This window comes from Octopus bimaculoides, chromosome 4 (genome assembly GCF_046866305.1).
Source record: "Octopus bimaculoides isolate indiv1 chromosome 4, ASM4686630v1, whole genome shotgun sequence".
NCBI classification, from domain to species: Eukaryota; Metazoa; Mollusca; class Cephalopoda; order Octopoda; family Octopodidae; genus Octopus; species Octopus bimaculoides.
This window is the reverse complement of record NC_142931.1, coordinates 105,589,768-105,613,363: the sequence shown is the minus strand read 5'-3', so window position 1 is coordinate 105,613,363 and position 23,596 is coordinate 105,589,768. Positions and strand designations below refer to the sequence as shown.

The 23,596-nt window shown below is 36.3% G+C and overlaps 2 protein-coding genes across 4 annotated transcripts in view; one reads left to right on the top strand and one right to left on the bottom strand.

The window, feature by feature from the left end:
- The window catches only part of LOC106880499 (phosphatidylinositol 3,4,5-trisphosphate 5-phosphatase 2A), a 96,761-nt gene extending 75,294 nt beyond the window's left edge, over positions 1-21,467 (bottom strand). For both annotated transcript variants that reach the window (XM_014930474.3, XM_014930475.3), the window contains exon 1: positions 21,332-21,467. The gene's annotated coding sequence lies outside the window, so the exon portion shown is untranslated. The remainder of the gene's footprint in view (positions 1-21,331) is intronic.
- A 978-nt stretch (positions 21,468-22,445) lies between these two features.
- Positions 22,446-23,596, top strand: part of LOC106882625 (autophagy-related protein 16-1) — an 81,750-nt gene continuing 80,599 nt past the window's right edge. For both annotated transcript variants that reach the window (XM_052967334.2, XM_052967333.2), the window contains exon 1: positions 22,446-22,566. In XM_052967334.2, coding sequence (XP_052823294.1) covers positions 22,464-22,566 — 103 coding nt within the window. In that variant the 5' untranslated portion in view covers positions 22,446-22,463. The remainder of the gene's footprint in view (positions 22,567-23,596) is intronic.

Here is a 23,596-nt window from a genome sequence, read left to right as displayed (position 1 = left end):
ACATATATATACATATATATACATATATATACATATATATATATATACATATATATACATATATATACATATATATGTAGCTCGAAACGTCAAAGACTTTCCGTATTCCCGAGCGTCATACTAATATATACTTTTGTTATTTACACCACCTGTCCTCGTCTGTTGTTATTTTTTGTATATTCTCCCATATATATATATATATACATATATATACATATATATATATATATATATATATATATATACATATATATACATATATATATATATATATATATACATATATATACATATATATATATATATACATATATATACATATATATATATATATACATATATATACATATATATATATATATATATATATATACATATATATACATATATATATATATATATATATATATATACATATATATACATATATATATATATATATATACATATATATATATACATATATATATATACATATATACATATATATATACATACACACACACACACATACACACACACACACACACACACACACACACACACACACATATATATATATATATATATATATATATATATATATACACACACATACATATAAATATATATATACATACATGGCACCCATCATTGACCCTACTATATCAATGATTCCTTGACCTGCACTTCTAGCAATGTCATCTACTGCATTTCCTGCTCTCTCTGTCCTTCTCTATACATTGGTCAAACAGGATGCCGCTCCAACATCTCTTCAGTTATCCAGCTACCGGAAATTTTTATATTTGTTTTCCACATATTTTCAACTCATAATTTTGCAACGTGGCGCAAACTGAATCTTCAGTATCTTTGCTCCTTATATATTTTTATATTTCTACATATAGATATATATATATATTTATATATCTGTATCTATATATCTATATATATGTTTTCCATTTGTGTCTTTCGTTGTTAGAAAGAATAGTTCATGTTTTATGTATTTGTACACTTTTCTTAACGTCCTGTGCCCACATATGCATATATATATATTATTATATGACTGAACGCCACACATCCTCTTCCAAGATTTATCTTAATAATTCTGATGCGCACTCTATACAATCTTTCTACTCTTTCGTTTTTCCTCTTTTTCTCTCTCTTATTCTTTTACCTCCTCTTCTCCCACAATTCTATTCTATTACTCTGTCACTTTCTCTCCCTTGCTCACGTGGCTCCCACGTGTCCATCAGCCATCTTTCTTGCTTTCTCTCTGTTGTAGCTGGAACAAGGAAGATGTGTTTTTATTTGTCTCCTGTCCTAGCTTGATTTACGCATTTGCCACCACAGCCTCGTTTAGGCTTAGCTGCCCTTCCTGTTTGTTTTCATTGTCCTGTTTGTGTTACCTATTTTGACCCTCCGCAAAATCCCAAATTTTATTTAATTTGCTTTGCGGGAGCAACTGTTCTATCGAAAGCGTATATTGTTGTTAAATGCTCGAAATATGAGACTAGAAAAATAGCCAACAACTGATGAAGGGTCGTTCTTTATGTTATTTATTTTGTTTTCCATTTGTGTCTTTCTTTGTTTGAAAGAATAGTTCATGTTTTATGTACTTGTGCTTTGTTCTACATGTTTCTTGACGTCCTGTGCCTACATATGCATTATATATATATATATATATATATATACATAAGAGGTGCAGCAATATCAAAGGGAGGCTAACTAGGAAGATAGTTTTTGTATGTGGCAGATGCTCAGGAGCAATAAACACTGAAAATGTGCAGAGAACAACTTCTGCCACATTCCAGTGAGAAAAACTGTAAGTAGTTGATAGCTTCCTTTACCTAGGTGGCCAAGTCAGTAGCGGGGAACGGTGCGCTGAAAGTGTAGTTGCTAGAATAAGAATAGCCTGGGTAAAGTTCAGAGAGCTCTTACCTCTGCTGGTGACAAAGAGCTTCTCGCTCAGAGTAAAAGGCAGACTGTATGATGCATGTGTACAAACAGCCATGCTACATGGCAGTGAAACATGGGCTGTGACTGCCGAGGACATGCGTAAGCTTGCAAGAAATGAAGCCAGTATGCTCCGATGGATGTGTAATGTCAGTGTGCATACTTGACAGAGTGTAAGAACCTTGAGAGAAAAGTTGGACCTAAGAAGCATCAGTTGTGGTGTGCAAGAGAGACGATTGTGCTGGTATGGTCATTTGGCAAGAATGGATGAAGATATCTGTGTGAAAAAGTGCCACAGCCTAGCAGTTGAGGGTAACTGTGGAAGAGGTAGACCCAGGAAGACTTGGGATGAGGTGGTGAAGCACGACCTTCGAACATTGGGCCTCACCGAAGCAATGACTAGTGACCGAGACCCTTGGAAATATGCTGTGCGTGAGAAGACCCGGCAAGACAAATAAGACCATAACCCATGGCCTTTACCAGGGGTGTAGCCAACCCACTTATGCGTACCTTTCCTTCTTTGGACACAAAACCCTGCTTGCGAAGACCTGTTGAGGCAAGTGAGATCAAAATCGAAATTGAACCAAATTCGACGACTGGCACCCATGCCAACCTTCCTTCATTGGACACTAAACTCAGCTTGTGAAGACCTGTTGGAACAAGTGAGATCAAAACTGAACCAAATTTGATGACTGGCACCCGTGCCAGTGGAGCGCTAAGAGCACCATCCGAGTGGGATCCCTGCCAGAGCAGCGGTCTCGCTTCCGTGCTGGTAGCATGTAAAAAGCACCATTTGAGTGCAATCGTTTCCAGCTTTGCCTTACTGGCACTTGTGCCGGTGGCATGTGAACAAAACATTGGACTGACCCCTGTGCAGGTGGCACGGAAAAAACACCATTTGAGCGTGGCCATTGCTAATACCACCGGACTGGTCCTCGTGCCGGTGATACGTAAAAAGCACCCACTACACTCTCGGAGTGGTTGGCATTCGTCCAATATATATATACATATCATCCAACCCATGCTAGCATGGAAAGCGGACGTTAAATGATGATGATATATATATATATGTACACACACACACACACGTACACACACATATATATATATACATACATATAGACATATGTATTTATATATCTATGTCTATGTATCTATCTATCTATATATATATATATATATATATATATATATATATATATATATATATATATATATACATATATTTATATATAAATCTATATATCTATATATGTATTTATATATATCTACTAGCAGTATAGCCCGGCGCTGCTCGGGATTAAGCTAGGATTATTAAGTGATCAAGTGCTTTATTTCAAACCAAAATAAGTAACATGGACATCAGATTTGAGCGAAATCCGTTGAAATTGGTTTGGCTGAATATGGTTTGCTGGCAATTTGATTGGGAAATCCCATAAGGAATCAGTTTATTGGTTATTTCAACTCATTGTTTGTGTTTTTTTAAAGTTGCATTAGAGATCTGCACAGGAAAAAGTTGATCTGAAGGTTTGCATTGGGGATGTGAATTGGAATAACTTAGGAAAACTTACCAACAGCCTTAACCAAAAAATAAGGGGCCTGTCCCTTCTAGGTTAACTCTAACCCTAAACCCTAACACCAACCCTAATCCAAACCCTAACCTTAACCCTAATCCTAACCCTAACCCTAAAACCTTAACACCCTAGTGGAAATCGTGCGGGTGTTAATCTGAAAAATTACCAAACCCATTTTGTGGTCCGAAAAACGAGTTGTGGGGGGGATTGACAAATAGTTACATTTTTGTTTCATAGTTGTTGTGAAATATAAACAAAACTCTTTCGCTCCCAAAGTAGTATATGTGCATGTGTGTGAGAGTGAGAGGTGGGAGAAAGATGAATGATTTAAAACAAATAAATGATTTAAAATAAATATATTTGAATTGTTGTGTGAGAAAGTATATATAATCTCATTATAGAATATAGTGTCTTTCAAAAACATCATATATTTTAAACTATATCTCATGTTTAAGAAAAAAAAATGCCTTTTACATTTTACACTTACTCTGTCTTAACTACATTTTCATTCCTAATATGCTTTCTGCCTCCCTTTCCACTTTTTTGTTCTTTTTTTTTTTCTTTTGTTAGACGCTAGCAAAGTAAACTCTGTCTTGCTTAGAAAAATTTGCTTTGATTTCTGTCTGCCTTACCCACTTTTTTCATTTTTTTTTGGGGGGGGGGGACGCTAGCAAACACTATCTCCCCCCTGTCACAAACACACTATTTCTTTCTTTCTTTCTCTCTCTCTCCTTCATGCGCGTACGCACAGATTTGACTTCGCCATGTCAACAAACTTCAAAATTGGTAAAAGTTTATCGATTTTTACAGCTATACGCGGGTGCCTCTGAGAGAAAAAGTTGACGAAAACGCAGGTAGGGTCATGAACAATGTCCTAAAATTGGAGCGACATGCGTGCTAATTTTCTGACGTGCATAAACTACATTCACATACACACACACATCCTCTCTTTTACAAATATAGATATATGATGCCTGTGTACGAACAGCCATGCTACATGGCAGTGAAACATGGGCCGTCACGGCCCATGTTTCATGCTGAGGACATGCGTAAGCTTGCAAGGAACGAAGCTAGTATGCTTCGCTGGATGTGTAATGTCAGTGTGCATAGTAGACAGAGTATAAGTGCCTTGAGAGAAAAGTTGGAACTAAGAAGCATCAGATGTGGTGTGCAAGAGAGATGACTGTGCTGGTATGGTCATGTGGTACGAATGGATGAGGATAGCTGTGTGAAAAAGTGTCACACCCTAGCAGTCGAGGGAAACTGTGGAAGAGGTAGACCTGGGATGAGGTGGTAAAGCACAACTTTCAAACATTAGGCCTCACCGAGGCAATGACTAGTGATTGAGATCTTTGGAAATATGTTGTGGTCGAGAAGACTCAGCAGGCCAAGTGAGATCATAACCTGTGGCTTATGCCGGTGGTGTAACCAGCCCATTTAGACGTACCTTTCTTTTCGTTGGACACTAAACTATGCTAGTGAAGACCTGTTGAGACAAGTGAAATCGGAATCAAATTCGACGACAGCACCGCATGACTGGCATCCGTGCTAATGGAGCGCTAAGAGCACCATGCAAGCGTAATTGTGCCCAGGGCCGCTGTGTGGCTCCTGTGCTGGTGGTACGTAAAAAGTACCATTCGAGCGTGATCGTTACCAGCATTGCCTTACTGGCACTTGTGCCGGTGGTATGTGAAAACCACCATTTGAGTGTGGCTGTTGCCAGTACCACCTGACTGGCCCTCATGATGGTGGCACGTAAAAGCACCTACTACACTCCTGGAGTGGTTGGTGTTAGGAAGGGCATCCAGCTGTAGAAACTCTGCCAGATCAGATTGGAGCCTGGTGCAGCCATCTGGCTCACTAGTCCCCAGTCAAACCATCCAACCCATGCCAGCATTGAAAGTGGACGTTAAATGATGATGATGATGATGATGATGATGATATGTGTTTTTCTGTTGTTAACGGTTTTTTCTGGTTCCTTCTATATTGGCTGTTTGGTTCACTGATAAATTTCGCTTCAACCCATACAATTCTTTATTTTCTGTAAAAATTTCTTATTTACTTTCTGCCCATCATATTAATAAATTTAATTTCCGTTACCCAGTTATTTTCAGTTTACTATGTTCTGCACCCATGTATTTTTGTATACATATATAACCATGCCTAGAAAGAGTCAAATTTGTCTACAATGTCAAGGTCAGCCAAAAGAATGTCTCTGTCTAGGGAAAGAGAAACAGCTGTAGAAAGGGAAGCATACCAAGAAATAAACAGACTGTGCACTACAAAAGCCAGAGCATCTCAAAGTGATGAACAGGTATGCACGGCTGACAAGAAATAGGATCTCCACGACAGAATGAAGAGCAGTTGCAACAGCTTAGAGAAGCAGTTTTTAATTATGATCCAGCAGTTCATTATGCAAATGACACTAGAGTTTCCATTGTGCAATGATAACTGAGTGCATACATTGTAAAGCAAGGAAGCAGCCAGGAGAAATACCTGCACTGTGCTGCAATGCTGGAAAGGTTAAACTCTCTGCAATCCTCCAACCTCCAGAGCCATTGAAGAAACTGTTGTCATCAACTGACCAAGATTCCAAGCACTTTCAAAACAAAATTAGACAATTCAACACTGCACTACAGATGACATCATTTGGAGCCACAAGAGATTTAACTGAGCCAGGATTCAGGCAAACTTTCAAGATTCAAGGTCAGATTTATCATTGGATTGGCTCTCTACTACCTCTGTCAAATGAATCACCACAATTGGCCTTTCATTGTTTATAATCCGTACTTGTTTTTTGGTTACGAAATAAGCTACAGAAAACGTGTTTTTGAATTACATGTATTTACTTTATATACATATATGATTTGAAAACTTTCTTTTATCATTTCACTTAACATCTATGTTCCATGCTTGCATGGGCTGGAGAGTTGTTAATGTAGAAAGTTGGCATCTCAGCTACTAGCGGTTGAGACCTGCATAATCTAGATGGCATTTTAAAATTCCATTATTCTTTTTAACCTAAGCAACACCAGGTATTTCTGCTAGTATACACATACACACACATGTATTTGATGGGCTTCTTTCAGTTTCTGCCTGCTAAATCCACTCATAAGGTTTTGGTTGGCTCAAGGCTATAATAAAAGTGCCATACAGTAGGAATGAACAAAACTACATGGTTGGGAAGCAAGCTTCTTAATCACATAGCCATGCCACATTTTTTTAGTCTTGAGGATTTCTGGATTTGAAGGATATGGTAATTCATTGAGCAGTAAAAAAAAAAAACAAAAAAACTGGTACTCTGTCAGTTACAACCATCTAGTCTTGCTATTTTTGCAACTTTTAGCCATCTTTTAATAAATTCACTCAAGAACAGCACCCCCCCCCCCACTCATTTCCTTTTCAAGTGAAACATGAAAACGTTGAGGAGTGCTTCACCAAAGAGGAATGACTGTCCTCACGGCTTTCAACCTTGTCTACCAAACAATCACTTATGTCAGAGCCATCAGGCAAAGGAAAATTGCCTTACATGCCTGATTAAAGGAAGGTGACGGAGTAATCACTATGACACACCACTCTGTCCCACACACAACAGCTGTTTGACATAACTCCTCAGGTCAGCAATGCCCAGACACAGTACGAGTGCACACAGAATGGTTTCATCAATGTGTGCATACCTCAGACATGCCCATCTGATAGCACATCTATGCCTGTAGAGTTTATCTCAAACCAGTAGTGTTCCTCGGTAGCACTGCCAGACCAAGGACATCTGGAAATTATCCATGGTAGTTCCTGACCAGAAAGTTCTCCAGAACAGACTAGTCAGTTTGTTCCCATCGATGCTCTGAGTCTCCCCAAGAATGTCATTGCACTTCTCAACCACTAAACCTCTATATATTGCTAAAGCAAAACATCCACTAGTCCCATTGCTTGACTTGTAGAGGGTTGTGAGTGCTTAATGATATTCTAGGTGCCAGGTGCACAATCTCAGGCTTTTCTTCACCCAGGACTGCAGCTCTATCAAGGAAATGAGCTGTGGAAAGATGTGCCTCACAAATGGAGTCCACACATGTCCAGAAATTGTTGCAGGCAACACAATCTGAGTGTGTGTCTGCACATCAAAGCCATGGCATGTCCAAACCGCCACTTAGAGGGTGCTAGTAGTGGACTGGCTGCCTGACCATTAGAATGCATCGCTTTCTCAAGAAATTAAATAAGAGATGCTCCAATATGGTTAAGCAGTAACCAAGGCAAGCCACAATGGTCAAGCAATAAATGATGAGGGAGACAATGTAGGCATTCATCACTTCTGCTCAAGCTTTCAAGGACAGCTTCCTCTCAGCCTGCTTCTGGGTAAGACTATACTCACCTTGTTTGTTACCTCATCCCAGTTCTTATCCACCTCATGGTCAGGACTGAACTAGACCCTGAGCAGTTTAATTGGTCTGTCATCTAACATCCAATGATGCTGTCCAATGTCATTGATCTACGTCTCCAGGTTCCCAGCTGCAAGCCCACCAACTTGTCAGTGTTGATTTTGGCTCCTACAACTGACTTATATTACTTTAGAATGGTGCCAACTGTTTCCACTTTGGAGGCATTCGACACAATGACAATGATGTCATTCATATATTCTGACACTGCCCTCTTGTGTCCCAGTTTGAAAGAGATACCCCTCAACTGTTCCAATTTCTGTAGCAGTGGCTTAAGAGCCAGCATGTATAGAAGAGGTGACAGTGGGCAGCCCTGACAGACCAAGCATGCAATGCAAAACACTTCCAATGAGTGGTTGTTTACTTTGACCACTGAGCAGGTACCACTGTGCATTGCAGCAATCCAGCGACTTTCAGGAGGGCTTCTAAGTAACGACGGTTGACCTTATCAAATACCTTGGATTGCTCCACATGATCAGAGCTCTATGGAAGACAGCTTTAGTCCCAGCTTTCTCTATGATGTATCACATAAAGTGGAGGTTATCGTGGATAGACTTATTCGGGATTATGCACATTTGTACTTCTCTGACCAGACTACCATGATCTGTGTGATCCATGTTCACACTGGCACATCAGGGAAATTCAGTTGATGCCTGTCAGACAGCTGGAAGTTTCTGAGCAGGTTTTTGAGGCTTTTGCACTTACTTCTGCTATGTACTAGCACCACACAGTCCTTCTGTGTGTCCAAAATACTATTCCAGTCCACCACTAATATTAAAGTGTGAGACATTGGGGCATAAACAGCCAACAGTCTAAACACACCACTTCACTGCTGCTAACATCCAGGGCTACCAACATACCATCCAAGTCGAAGAAAATTGCCTGTACTTTGAGCTCTAAGGATTTTCAGAACAGCACTGCTATCCTGCTGTCTGCTCCTGATAGACAAGATGAGAATATCTCATAGTCATTGAAAATGAGTACTAGTGCTTGCACATTAGAAATCTTTGTTTCATTAATTGTGGCCACATATAAGTTGAGTGATCTGAGGTTGATGAACAAATGAACTTGCTTCGAAGCTGACCCCAAGCCACATACATTCACATACCCCACTCTGAGAAAAGTCATATTTATCGGAGAAACAAAAAAAGGGGAGGAGTCACTTATCTTGAGTTTTGAGCAGGCCCATTAATTCAGTTTCCACATTTGTAGAAATAGAATAATTGAAGGGTCTTTCCAAAGTCCTTTTGTCTGGCTTTAATCTAAACGGCCCAATGTCTGCTGGATATTTTTTTAAAGTTCTAAATATGTGTTTGTGTCTGTTGTTATTAATTGTCTGCCATAGGGAGTTTTTGACAGAAGTTTGTTGAAGCCCTCTCTTTTTGTAAGAATGTTTTAATAATAATGTAAATACATGCATGTACACACACACATATATATATAGATACAAATCTATCTATGTGTGTGTGTATGTATGTGTGTGTACAGATAATCTTGTTTCTATAATTCATCAAAACAAAAGCAGGGATTGAACAAATTACATTATTTTTTGATATGGTCCCTTTGCTTTTTGATGCACCACTTCTAGTGGTTCATAAGCTTGCTTATTCCATTGGAGAAGAAGGTTTTTGGCTGGTTGCACAACTATTTATGCACCACTTCCTGTGCTTCTTATCCATGGCAAATCAATGACCTTGTAAATGATTTGGTTTTAATGGTGGGCAGCCATATGTGGGTGTGTATTGTTGTGATTGATTTGACAACAGACCTTGGCATTTGGTGCAAATTGCTGGTTTCAGATTGTTGACCAGCTTTTCAATGTAACATACACTGAACCCCTTTTCCAGGTAATGTCCCAGTATAGGCTCTCTTGCATCTCCCAAATTGGTTAGTATCACTTTTTCTGTTGGAGATTGAGTTGTGGATTTCTTTTATACTGGCAATTCTAGGTGTTTCCACTCCATATGCTGCCTTTTGGATTCTAGCTCAAAGTGATGGACCCAGGTATCATCTCCTGTAACTATTCATTCCCAAAAAATACAAGAAGAAAAAAGCTTCATCTTCAATGTTGTAGCAGCTGAGTAAGCATTGGTAGATCCTCACACAATTGTGATTGTGTGCTTCAGTAAGCTCTTTTGGCACCCATTTCGCAGACTTCACAGAAGTGAAGTTTGTTGTGGAAGATTTCATATGCAAAATCATGACTACTTTGCAGCAAACATGCCAGCTTATCGATAATTACTCGTCAGTTCGACAGAGCCATCTCTCAAGCTTGTTGAATCTTCATGTCAGTCATGGATGTTGATGGATGTCCTGTTCTTGGTGCTTCATGTTTGTCTGGCCATTTTTGAACTTCTTGATCCTCTCATACACACTCATAGTCAGTAGAGCACTGTCCCTATGATGTACTGAAAGTCTGCAATGAATTTCAGTCCCTGGCACACCTTCAGAACAGAGAAAGTGGATCACTGACCTCTGTCCTTACTTGATGTACACTGCAAGTAGAGCAGGCATGTTTACTCCGTAAAGAAAGAAAACTGGATTGATCAACGTCAAAGCATGGTTAGATAACCAGAAGAGTACCATCTTTTAGTATGAGTGCTGAAGGCAGTGCAGCCAACCTAAAGGAAGTTTTGGCAAAAGATTGATAATTTTTGATTTCTTGTATATGTATACAAATATCTCAAATGTAAATAGATGCCCCTAATTATGTTATTATACCTGTGCAGATACTACACACTAGTATGATGCCCAAGGTATGTCTACAAAATACTAGATTAAATATCTAAATGCACCAAATGACATTATTTTATTTCTAGAATTAACTTCCAAAACTAATGGGTCTATTTACTTTTGAGATGTCTGTGTATATATAAATACATACATACACATAAATATACATATGTATACAGACATACACATATGTATACACACACACATAAATACACATATGTATATATACATACATATAAATACAAATACGCATACATACGTACATATACATGCACACACATATGTACATGCATATGCATATATTACAAAAACATGTATATGTCTATTCATATACATATCTACACAGCCATATTACATAAATCAAAATCGAAATGGAAATTGTAGTTGTGGCCGATGCCAGTGCCACCTGACTGGCTCCCCATGCTGGTGGCATGTAAAAAGCACCATCCAAACGTGGTCGATGCCAGCCCCCTCGCCCCAACTGGCTCCTGTGCAGGTGGCACATAAAAAGCACCATCCGAACATGGCCGATGCCAGTGCTGCCTGACTGGCTCCTGTGCCGGTGGCACGTAAAAAGCACCCACTACACTCTCGGAGTGGTTGGCATTAGGAAGGGCATCCAGTTGTAGAACATTGCTAGATCAGATCGGAACCTGGTGTGGCCTCCTTGCTTGCCAGTCTCCAGTCAAACTGTCCAACCCATGCCAGCATGGAAAATGGACATTAAACGATGATGATGATGATATATATATCATTACTATTATGCAGAAGTATCATTTTTAAGTATGCTGACCACTAGTTGAAATTGATATTATTTAATAATTTTAATTTCTACTCTTATTATTTAATTTCATATATCTATGTTCTCTAGCCAGTTGATTCACTGCTGAATAACATTCATTTGCAGTTATTTTCTGGTTTAATGTGCTAGTACGAGGGCATTTGAATCAAAATTTAAATACATGACATTGGAACTCTATACATTCATATCCTTTCATGGAGATGGGTGGTATCCAGTTTCATTGTTCATGTTGAAACCTTAACGTATGGAATTAAGTGCTATGTTTATTTTTTTCATTTGTCTAGTTCATAAACATCTAGCATGTTACTAAGTTGAGAACACAGATTTAGTGGGAACACGGTTTGACATCTATTTTTAGCATACAAGGGATCCATATAGTGATATCTCATATTGTTTTATGTTTAAATAATATTTTGTTGGGTGCATAAAATTGTAACTCCATGCAATTATGATATTTTCAGTCAGAAATATTTTTGCAAAACTGTCATACGTAGGACTTACTACACTTTTGAAAAATGTGAAACCGTTGTACTACATTTTGACAATTATCATATCTTGGCCTCTGAAGCAGCTGGATATACGATGGTTTGACCAAAAAAACCAGCTGTTGCAAACAAAATTAAATATTGAAAAAAAAAAGGCATCAGGCCAAATTTGGACATACGGCAGTCTAACATAATAGTAATGATATATATACATATTGATAAACATATAAATATAAAACTACACATATAAACCAGATATAAGTCATCATCGTGTTTTCTATAGCCACTTTTTTGCTGAAGCAGAATATCTATGGTTGGATACCCTTTCTATCACCAACTCTAATCTGTTTCCAAGCAAGGTAATATTTTTCAAGAATGCTTACATGGAAAGTTGGAAAGAGGGGTTACCATTAGTATGATGGGAATGGTCAATTATAAGAATGACATGATGTCAAGATAAGGAGACATAATCACACATGTACACATATACATATATATATATGTGAAAGGTTGTACAAGACCCAAAACCACATGCCTGAGAAGTGAACTTCTTAACCACAGCCATGCCAATGCCTATACACACACAAAACTACATATATATATTTGTATAAATCAATTTATATATATATACATTACTTTTTTGGAGTAGAGTGCACATATATTTTGAAACATATGTAGGAATTAAAAGAACTTATTGATTATATGCGTTTTGCTCCATTTATTATTATTCTTCATATCTACTCAAAATACATCACTTTAACTTGGTATTTCTACCTATTAACCGGGTATGATATCCTAGTTTTTGTGTTTTTTGCTACCCTGGTAACTATTAACATATTTTCATTATTGAAGTTTTCTCAACCGAGATAATATTACTATATCTATATATATATATATATATATATATAAATATATACACACACATAAATAACCATGTATGTAGACATAATACAACACACACACACACATCATTATCAGCAGCATCTTTAACATACTTTCTAAGCTGATATGGGTAAGATGGAACAATACATCCAATATGTCAGAGGACTACATGATGCTCTAATGTCTTCCTAACCACTTTACAGACTTTATTGGATGTCTTTTTTTGTATGGTCACAAAAAACTCGAATTCCCCACAGTAGAGATGGAAATGACTTTATTCTAGGTGATGATGAAGGAGACAGAAACAGGTTTTGTTGCTGTAGTAGACATACATTGCTATTTGCATTATATAAAAGTGGGAGAGAGCATTTAAGGTGGAGCTGGAAAGGAAGATAAATATGGTGGTGATGTGGCATCACAGTGAACTGCCAGGATAAAAGAAGGAGAATAGAAGTGAATGGAGATAGAATAAGAAATGAGCACGGTTAGAGGTTACAGAAGAGTGTGTGGAGACTGAGAGATGCTCAATACACACACACAAACACAATCATGCTACAACTGAAGACAAAAATATGATGATATATCATCATTATTTAATGTCTGTTTTCCATGCTAGTATGGGTTGGATGGTTTGACAGGAAGTAGCCAGACGACAGTTGTCTGTTTTGGCATGGTCTCTATGGCTGGCTGCCCTTCCAAACATCAACCACTTTACAGAGTGTGTTGGATGCGTTTTATGTGCCACCAGCATGGGTGAGTTTACACAGCAACAGCACAAGTACATTTCATGTGGCACTGGCACCTGCAAAGGACAAAACTGTATGTATGGATGGCTGTAATTTTACTTAGCTTGATGTGTCTTCTCAAGTACAGCAAATCGCTACAAGTACAGGTCCCTTGTTATCTCTTCAGTGAAGCCCAGCATCTGAAGATCCTTTCTCACCACTTCGTTTCATGTCTTCCTGAGTCTACCCTTCCACAGATTCCCTCCACAATTAGAGATTAGAAAAGGAATTTTTAACTCCTATTTCTAAATTCAGTATGTGGTGAAGCAATTAGCTGACCCCTAATTATAATTATGTTTATAATTATAGAATATATGTATATATATATATATATATATATATATATATAAACACACACCGAAAAAATGGATATACACTTCAGGAAAAGAAAAATCTGTATAAATATTTAACTTGTATAAGTACCTCTATAATACCCCCAAAGATTGCATGTTGTTTTGTTCAGCCCCCAGTATATTGCATTTAGGTTCTGCTACAAGATTGTGACATCATCAGAGTTCTTTACTGCCAATGATAATTTTGTATCATCAGCATAGCTAGTGACAGTAGCTGTTTAAGAGAGCTACTACAAACAGTAATGTCCTTAGGGGGACTTTTCTCAGAATTTGTTTCCCAAGAGGCAGCACCATTGGCTGCAACCGCCTGACTTCTATCTTTAAGGAAGTCATGTAGTCTCTCCTCTAGTTTACCAGCTATGCCAAGAACTTGCAGCTTGTGACATATCCTGCTATGATCCATCTTGTCAAAGGCCTACACAAAATCAAGGTATACCATATCGATGTTTTAATTGTCAAGCAACTGCTTGAAATCCCAGTTATAGTACTGTAAGAGTTGTGTAAGGCAGCTTCTTCACTGATGGAAACCATGTTGAGTATCATTCAGCAAGTCATTTTCTTTTAAGAATGTTATCAGCTTCTTTCTGACAATTTGTTCCATGACATTGCTATGTGAAGTCAGAAAGATGAGCTTGTAGTTTTTAGCATCTGCTCTCACCTTTATGGATAGAGTATATGATGCCTTCTTTTAGCTTTTTGGTAGGAAACTTGCAAGGAAACTTTGGAAAAGTATCTGAAGTGGTTTTGCTAAAGCCTGCTTACATGACTTCAAGAAAATAGCTGGGAAAACACCAGGACCAGTTGCTGAGTTTAAGCTCATTCCATCTGTGGTCGTCTTCCTCTGCAGGGCTGTAATTTCAAAGAACTCAACTGGATTATTTATTTACATATGTGCCAGTGGAGAGGTGGAGACATTTTTGAATTGTTAACTAAACATTTCATTTACCCTTTTGTGGTTGCAGTCAGTAAATTATTACCTTGGAACAATGGCTCTATTTTGTATTATGGCTGTTTCCTTTGCAAATTTATACAAAGCTTTAAGGTTCATTTTTATGTCTTCCACAGCTCTGTTCTCTTTTTCTGCTCTTTCCTTTTTGTGGGAGTGTTTGATTCTGTTTTCAGTTTCCTACTCAGCTGGTTTGAGACCTTTTGTTCTGTCTCATATGAATTTTCCTGTTTCCAGGGATTTTATATAGGGATATACTGGCCTCTTCTTCTGGGACATTTAATGCATATAGCTTGCATAGTCAACATAAATTGATTGAGTATTATGTTGCTTTGCAAAGATAGATTATCAGGCCAGCTTGATTTCAAGTTTTGCTTTCTGGAAATTCAAATTAGGTATGGTTTGATTGTTTCTTACAGAAGTTCATCTATGACCATACAATGTTCGGTCCAAGAAAGCTGTTGGCATTACCTTCATGTTATTGAAAAGGTTCATATTATTTGTAAAGCAGAAATCCAACAAGTTGTTATTGCTCTTAGTTCGCTGGAATTTCACCTGTTCCATGAACAGCATATTAGAAAGTTCAAGTAATGATTCTGCTTGCCTTTGTTCATGCAGTGACATTCTAGAAAGGATGTAGCCTGCAGGCCATTTAACATTTGAGAGGTTGCGGTTACCCAGAAAGAGAATATTGATGTGTTGGTCCAGATTGGTCAATACCTCTTCTATGTTTCTGAGGCTATCCTCAAATTTACCATCATGTTTTGAGGCATTTGGTGAAAGATATGATGTGCCTATAACTACATCAATTTGCTTTATATGTATTATTACAGTGTCATAAACTGAGTCTCAGTGTGACGACAGTACTATGGGTGTAACATCTTCACTGATATACATGGCAATTCTTTCATGCCCTCTTTCTCAGTATGAAATACAGCATACTCTGGTATGTGAATTTCTAGATCTGCTATGTTAGAAATTAGATGTGTCTCTAGAAGTACCATCAAAATTGCTTGATTGCAAGCAGCAAAATCTTTCAGTAGAGAATTTTACCCCTGTTACTAAGTTGTAACAGACATCCAATATTTAGTAAGAATATGGATATGATGTTTAGATAGGTATCACTTGTATTGCTTGTGGTGGCCTTGTGTACTGATATGCATCATTTTGACTCTGCATTTGTTTCACTCTGTCAACTGCCACACTATCTTCAGGTCCATGCTCGAAAAAACTTGCTACTCAACAGCTGTAGTTCACACAATCTCTGCATATTGTTTTTAAAGGGAGCAGAGGGTACGTGTTGATTCTTTTTCATGAGATCTTTTTTTAACTATTGGTATACTATGAGTCCTCAGGTGCATTTCATTGGTTTTATATATAACCCCCCCCATATATATGCACATAATACACATGCATATACAAGCTCTAATTTTTCACGTCTCGCCGTATAGCCTTTTCCGTTTGTTTTCCTGTCTTGTTTTTTGTCTGCCACTACATTCCTCCATGGCACAAATTTAATTTGCGGTCCATGGGAAGAGCCATTTTAACGATGCGTCCTGCCCTACTCTTTGAAACGCCTGTGTTAGAATGGGGGTAGCTGATGAAGGAAAATGTTCTCTATGTGGCCTGTGTGTTTTCTGTACTCTGGGTATTATTATTTTTTTGTCTATGCTTTGTTTGCAATGTCCTGTACCCAGATATGCACCTATATATACAGGTAGACGTAGATATGCACATACCTGTACGTATATATGCATATACTCATTTATTATTTGTTTTATATATATATGTATATGAACTGAACTTCTCAGCTGGTTGTCTGGAACACTATCAACAGTGTATGCACGTATATATTTCTACATCCAGACATATACAGTTAAGTAATGCTTTCAATATTTATCCTGTAAAACAAGATCTGTTGTTCAACAGGACATATTTATTTCTTTATTTCCCACAGAGGGCTAAAAATAGAGGGAACAAACAAAGACAAAGGGATTAAGTTGATTACATCGACTCCAGTGTGTAACTGGTACTTATTTTAATTTTCCCTGAAAAGATGAAAGGCGAAGTCGACCTCGGCAGAATTTGAACTCAGAACGTAATGGCAGATGAAATACCGCTAGGCATTTTGCCCGGCATGCTAACGATTCTGCCAACTTGCCACCCTTCAACAGAATATATATTGGTATAAGGTTAATTTAATAATGTTCTTTTGAATTTTGAAGATTTGTTCATACCCTCAAACACAATTTTAAGGTGATGCCCTGCTTCCTATCTAAACTAAGCTCTCTCAAACAATCCCCTCACTATTTTACATCCTGAAATTGTTACACTCAACTTTTCTCTAGACTAGGATGTGTGTATGTGTATATATATATATTTATGAAGGTTGTTTGTTATGGACCGTTTGATGGTTTGGGTACATTTTTTGCAGAGTATATAATTTACTGATTTAATGTTTTAGAGTGTGCTTCTTTTTGAGATATAGAACTACTGACCTGTTGTCCGTAAAAAAAGTCCGTTTTTTGTGCTTTATTTATGTTCCTGTTCCTTTTTTGTCCACGTTTTTTTTGACGTCCTGTACCCGGATATGCATCTATATATACATGCAGATGTAGGTATGTACATATATGTATGTATACACGCATATATATATATATATATATATATATATATATATATATATATATATAGAGAGAGAGAGAGAGAGAGGTATTATTTATGTATATCTGTGTGTATACACTATCATTGAGTTAAGGCGGCGAGCAGGCAGAATCATTAGTATGCCCGACAAAATGCTTAGCAACATTTCTTCCGATTTTACCTTCTGAGTTCAAGTATCGCCAGGGTCGACTTTTGCCTTTCATCCTTTCGAGATCGATAAAATAAGTACCAGTTGAACACTGAGGTCAATGTAGTCGACTTACACCTCCCCGAAATTGCAGGTCTTGTGATAAAATTATTATTATAATTTAGGCGGCGGGCTGGCTGAACCTCGTCGGACAAAATGCTTCGCGGCATTTCTTCCGATTTTACGTCCTGAGTTCAAATTCCCCGAAGTCGATTTTTGCCTTTCATCTTTTCGGGGTCGATGTAAGCGACTTACCCCTTCTCCGAAATTGCTGGCCTTGTGTCAAAATTACTATTATTATTATAAAGGCGGCGAGCTGGCAGAATCGTTAGCGTGCGGGACGGAATGCTTAGCGGTATTTCGCCCGTCGCTACGTTCTGAGTTCAAATTTCGCCGAGGTCGACTTTACTTTTCATCCTTTCGGGGTCGATAAAATAAGTATCAGTTGAACTCTAAGGTCGATGTAATCAACTCATCCTCTCCCTCAAAACTGCTGGAAAAATTTGAAACCATTATTACTATATTAGTATTAAGGCGGCGAGCTGGCAGAATCGTTAGCACGCCGGACAAAAAGCTTAGCGGTATTCCTTCCGGCTTTGCGACCCGAGTTCAAATTCCGTCGAGGTCGATTTTGCCTTTCATCCTTTCGGGGTTGATGAAATCGACTATCCCCCTCCCCCCAAATTCCAGGCCTTCTACCCATAGTAGAGAGAATTATTTTTATTTAGCTGCATGAGCATGTGTATCAAAAACTAAGGAGTCACATACACAGCTTTCTTTAGTTTTATTTTTAATTATTTTAAAGACACTACTTTATGCTGGAATGCTTCAGATGGATTTGCTCGACTACATTTGGCACCACAAGTGTGCTTATGTTCTGGCAGAAGGTGTGTTAGTTCAGTTCGCATAATGGGTGTGGTAACATTGTCTATTAGAGTCAGTGTAATTAGCTGCCAAGCTGTATTTAGAAAATATTTGTTTATGAATTGTATGTGTATGTAGAAGAGGATTGTGTAGTTTGTATGTGTGTGCGAATACACACACACACACATACGTGCGTACACAGATACGTGCGTACACACATACGTGCGTACACACATATATATTACACATCAGAGAGGACATTTATGTATTTCTCCCCAAACTACTTTATATATATATATATATATATATATATATATAGATATATGGCCAAGAGAGAGAGAGATAACCGAGGCTAAGCAAGTGATGCAGATAAGAAAAGGACGAAATCAGCAACAAAACAAAGCAAGTGAAAGAAAGGAGTGAAATCAGATATTGAGAAATGAATCACACAAAAAACAGAAGAGATGTGGCTCTGAGCTGTTGTGTCGAGTGTCTAATTCCTGACACATTCATACCCATCACATCTAAAGACACATTTTCATAAATTTACCACCTTTTTCGTCACGGATGCTCATTTGAATGTTGCTGTAACAACAATTGCTAAGATATTTTTTAAAATTTTCTTCGGCAAAAAAAAAAAAAAGTAAATAAATAAATAGAATAAAGAGAGAAAGAAGTAAAACAAGAACATTAATATGTTAATCGGAAACCACATCTTATAAGTAAACAGAAAATTGTTCTATGTTAAGAACATATTACATATATCGTGATTTAGTTAAATCGGGTTAAGATTCGCATTTAATTTTTTTCCTTGTCTGGCCGAATCCAGCGTGTTATTTTTAATTAATGATGTTAAGATGTAAAAAAAAAAAACAAAAAGAGAGAGAGAGTGAAAAAAATCTACAACAGAAACTAACTGGTAAATGAATTAGAAAAATAGGTTAGGAAATTCATGAGGAAACGTAGAGAAGACATCCGGAAAATGAAGCTAATATAAAAATATAAAAAAGTGGGGGGGAAAAAAGAGGAAATAGATAAAGGAGATAAATGTAATCATGGGATTGGGAATAAGAGGCAAATATATTAGAGGATAGTTTGGAAATAGGCAAAAACGCGTAGGCGACAGTGCAATCTGGAAGTGCATGTGCCATAGTCTGATAGATGCACATGCACTTACTCATGCAATCATGTATCACTGTATGTAAACATGTGTGCGAGTACGAAGTAAGTGTTCATTATTATACAGTAGCAAGTGAACAGCCATATGTGGTGGTGAAGAGCGGGTTTCAATTGATTCAGCCCAGACCATAGCAGCGAGTAAAAAGATAGGTGGTCCTAAAGTGGGGGACTGAATTCGATGTATGCGTGTGAGCGAGAGAGAAACTGATCCTCCCACTCTGCGATCATCTCAATAATGTGTGTTTGTACGCAGGTTTTAAGATAACCTAACAATTTACATCAATGTAAATATAAAAACATGAAACATGATAGTACAATCAGTAAATTATATATATATATATATATATATATATATATATATATATATATATATATATATATATAGGTGTGTGTGTGTGTGTAGCATGTATGCACATTATATGTATGTGGTATGCGTGTGTGTGTGTGCGCCTTGAAAATAATAACGATAGATTTTAAGGAGAGAGTAAGATGTGGAGGAGGAGAGAGTTGGACCGATATAAGAAATATTAAAACGAATCCACTTCTGATGATGAAATTGGTCATCGGAAGATGAAGAGATATTGAATGAATAAAAAGAGAAAGAAACACGATATCCACAAAGCTGACAATGAAAAAACAAAGAACTAAACAGGTTCGACATGAGGGAAGGAAAAACCACACATAATTAATGTTTTTCTCTCATCGAAGACTTAAAGACTGAAACAGCGTTGCTTTTCACTAAATAACAAAAGCAAAACTGAAACAAAATATTCATAATTTCTTATATATAAGTGGCTTAAGGTTGAGACAGAAATAGAAAATGTAATATAAGAAAGCCCGATCACAACAGTTAGGAATGTTTGTTGTTTGAGGCGATGAGAAACAGAAGGGATTATAAAATTCCTCAAAGATGAAATGGGAGCTACTTAATGCAAACCGCAATAAACGATGTTTTACTGTTCAGGTTTACAATATCATTCGAAATTAATAACGTAAACGCGTTTATAACGACAAAAAAACGATTTTTCTTCTCATTTTTCTCTACCATACAGTTTTCAGATAGAAAAAAGTTGTATATTTGCATCCGGTTGAATAAAGTGACAGTGGAAAAAAGGTGTATTTCTATATTATTAAAGGAATGAAACGAAAAATGATTTTGTTGAGAAAACAATAAATGAATCGTTGATGTAAATAAGATGATTACGAAGAACAGTGTTTGTCATGTTCAAATTTATAATCGCTTTTCATAACACCAAAGTAATTAATTTAAATGGTTAACATTATGCAATCAAAAGAGAATTATATATATATATATATATATATATATATATATATATAAATATATATGTATGTATGTGTATTCTATTTAGAAGAAAAAATGTAGAAAGAAGACCCACTATGCGAGTTTTGTACTTAAAGAAGAGATTGGAATCAACATAAAATGTTAATTAAGAAAATGTGTACAAAGAAAATGTTAAAAATAAGGTTCCAACGCAATAAATATTTACTCACCTCTAGGGTTTAATTAGGAAGTAAACATGTTAGTCATGCACAAGCCCCAACTAAGCGGTACTTCCTTCCCCCAAGATGCTCACTGCCTGGGCAAATTGTCGGCTGGCGTAGTTTCGTATCTAAACAGAGCTTCAAATAAGGAGAAAGATAAGGAGAAACTGAAACTAGAGGAGATTTTTCGATGAAAAACAATGAAATAAAAGAGAAAAATCATGTGTAATTATCTGTTCAACAAGGAATAAAATTAAAAGCATTTTTCACTAATTTATTTCTAGAGAAAGTAAGAAATATTAAATTAGAAAAACTTAGAAACTGTGATGCTTGACATTAATTAACAGCGAAAAGAAAGGCATCATAGAAAAGAAAACAACTTTTAACTAAAAAAAAAAATAATAATAATCGGAGAACGGAAAATATTTCTAAGGGGAAACAGAGGGGTAAAGATATTCGAATGAATTCATTTGCATCATTTTAATAGGATCTTTATATATATATATATATATATATATATATATATATATATATATATATATATATATATATATATATATATATATATATATGTGTGTGTGTGTGTTTGTGTGTGTGTATTTATATATATATTTTTATATATATATATATATCTATATATATCTATATATATATATATATATATATGTATATATATATATATATATATATATATATATATATATATATATATATATGGAGAGAGAGAGAGATTTAGTCAATTTTTTAATGTACAACACTTCTTTCCGTAATGCAACTATTTATATAATTTATAATCTCTTTCTATTTGAATGATTCTTGCTATTTATATTCCTCCCCTTCGTCAAATCCCACTCCTTGCTCTTATTTCCCTTCTGTCTCATCCCTCAACCTCCGTCGCATGTTTTTCACTTTCTCTTTCTTCCTCGCATTTTAAAAAATCTTTACACTTCCCCTATTATTAGCAAGCTCATATATATATATATATATATATATATATATGCATTGATTAATATATAATAATTTATTTAAGATTTTAATGGACCGACTTGAAACGGACATTTTGAAGAAGAGTTTCCTCTGCTGCCAGTTTGCCCATAGTTGTCGACTTCATACAGAGCTAGCCACATGATAACAGACAGTGATGGCGTCTAATAGTGGCGTGGGGTGGAGAGGAGAAATTTGGGCTCATCTTCGCGGGCGGAATAAGCGACAAGCTCAAAATTTTTCCAGTCTTATTCAATCTCGTGAGTAACATTAAGTATGTTGACTTTTTACCCAAAATGCTTGTGTTACTTTAAAAGCATCAAGATTCGAAAAAAAAAAATCTTGGTGTCTTGTTGCTTCAACATACAACGAAATAATCCTTTACAGAAAGAAAACTTAGGATGTTTTTCCCTTATTTTTGGTATCTTTCGCTTCAATATATATATATATATATATATATATATATATATATAATGTACTTGATTTATTCCATTGTGTTTATTTTGTAAGGCTGTTTTCATTTGCACTGTTATTTCATCAAAGGTGTTTTCCTTTAGTGTTTACTGGCGGGTTCTTAATATTGTGTGATTACCCATCAAAATAAACTTCTTTCCTCTCCTTAAATAAAGTGATTTTTCCCAATAATACTTCAAAAGACATCACTGATATATATATCTTTCAACATTTTCTTACGTGCAACTGTTCCCTCCCATAACGTGCATATTGCGTAACTTTAGACAGTTTACATTTTCTACTTCAGAAATAATTGCATTAGATATTCGGATACCTAATATTTAATTAATGCATTGTCAAAGAAAAATATCTCCCGACATCTTACATTATAATTTCCTTTTTCTTTAAAATTGATTAAAATAATATTTCTTATTCAACATTAATTCAATATTTACTGTTCAATGCAAAAGTGACTTTTAGAGATGACTTTTCTCCCTTTTAATTGACTAATAAATATTTTGTCGACTCGTATGTTCGCAATATTGTATTTATTTTCTCGTAAAACTTCAGCAGAACTTTATTTAACCATATTACCTGTATTTTTCTTTGATAGTACAAACTGGGTGTTACCTTAATATTGTTAAAAATGTATACTTTGTTTTTCACGATCACAACGTAGTCTAGAAATAGGAATTAAGTTCTCAACTTTGACAGTAATGATTACAAATGCACTCCAAACATTCATTATACAACTCTTAAATAAGACACACGAATCTCTTTAAATGGATTAATAGATGAAAAAAATCTACCACTAATTTTTTCCAAGTTAGCTAAACA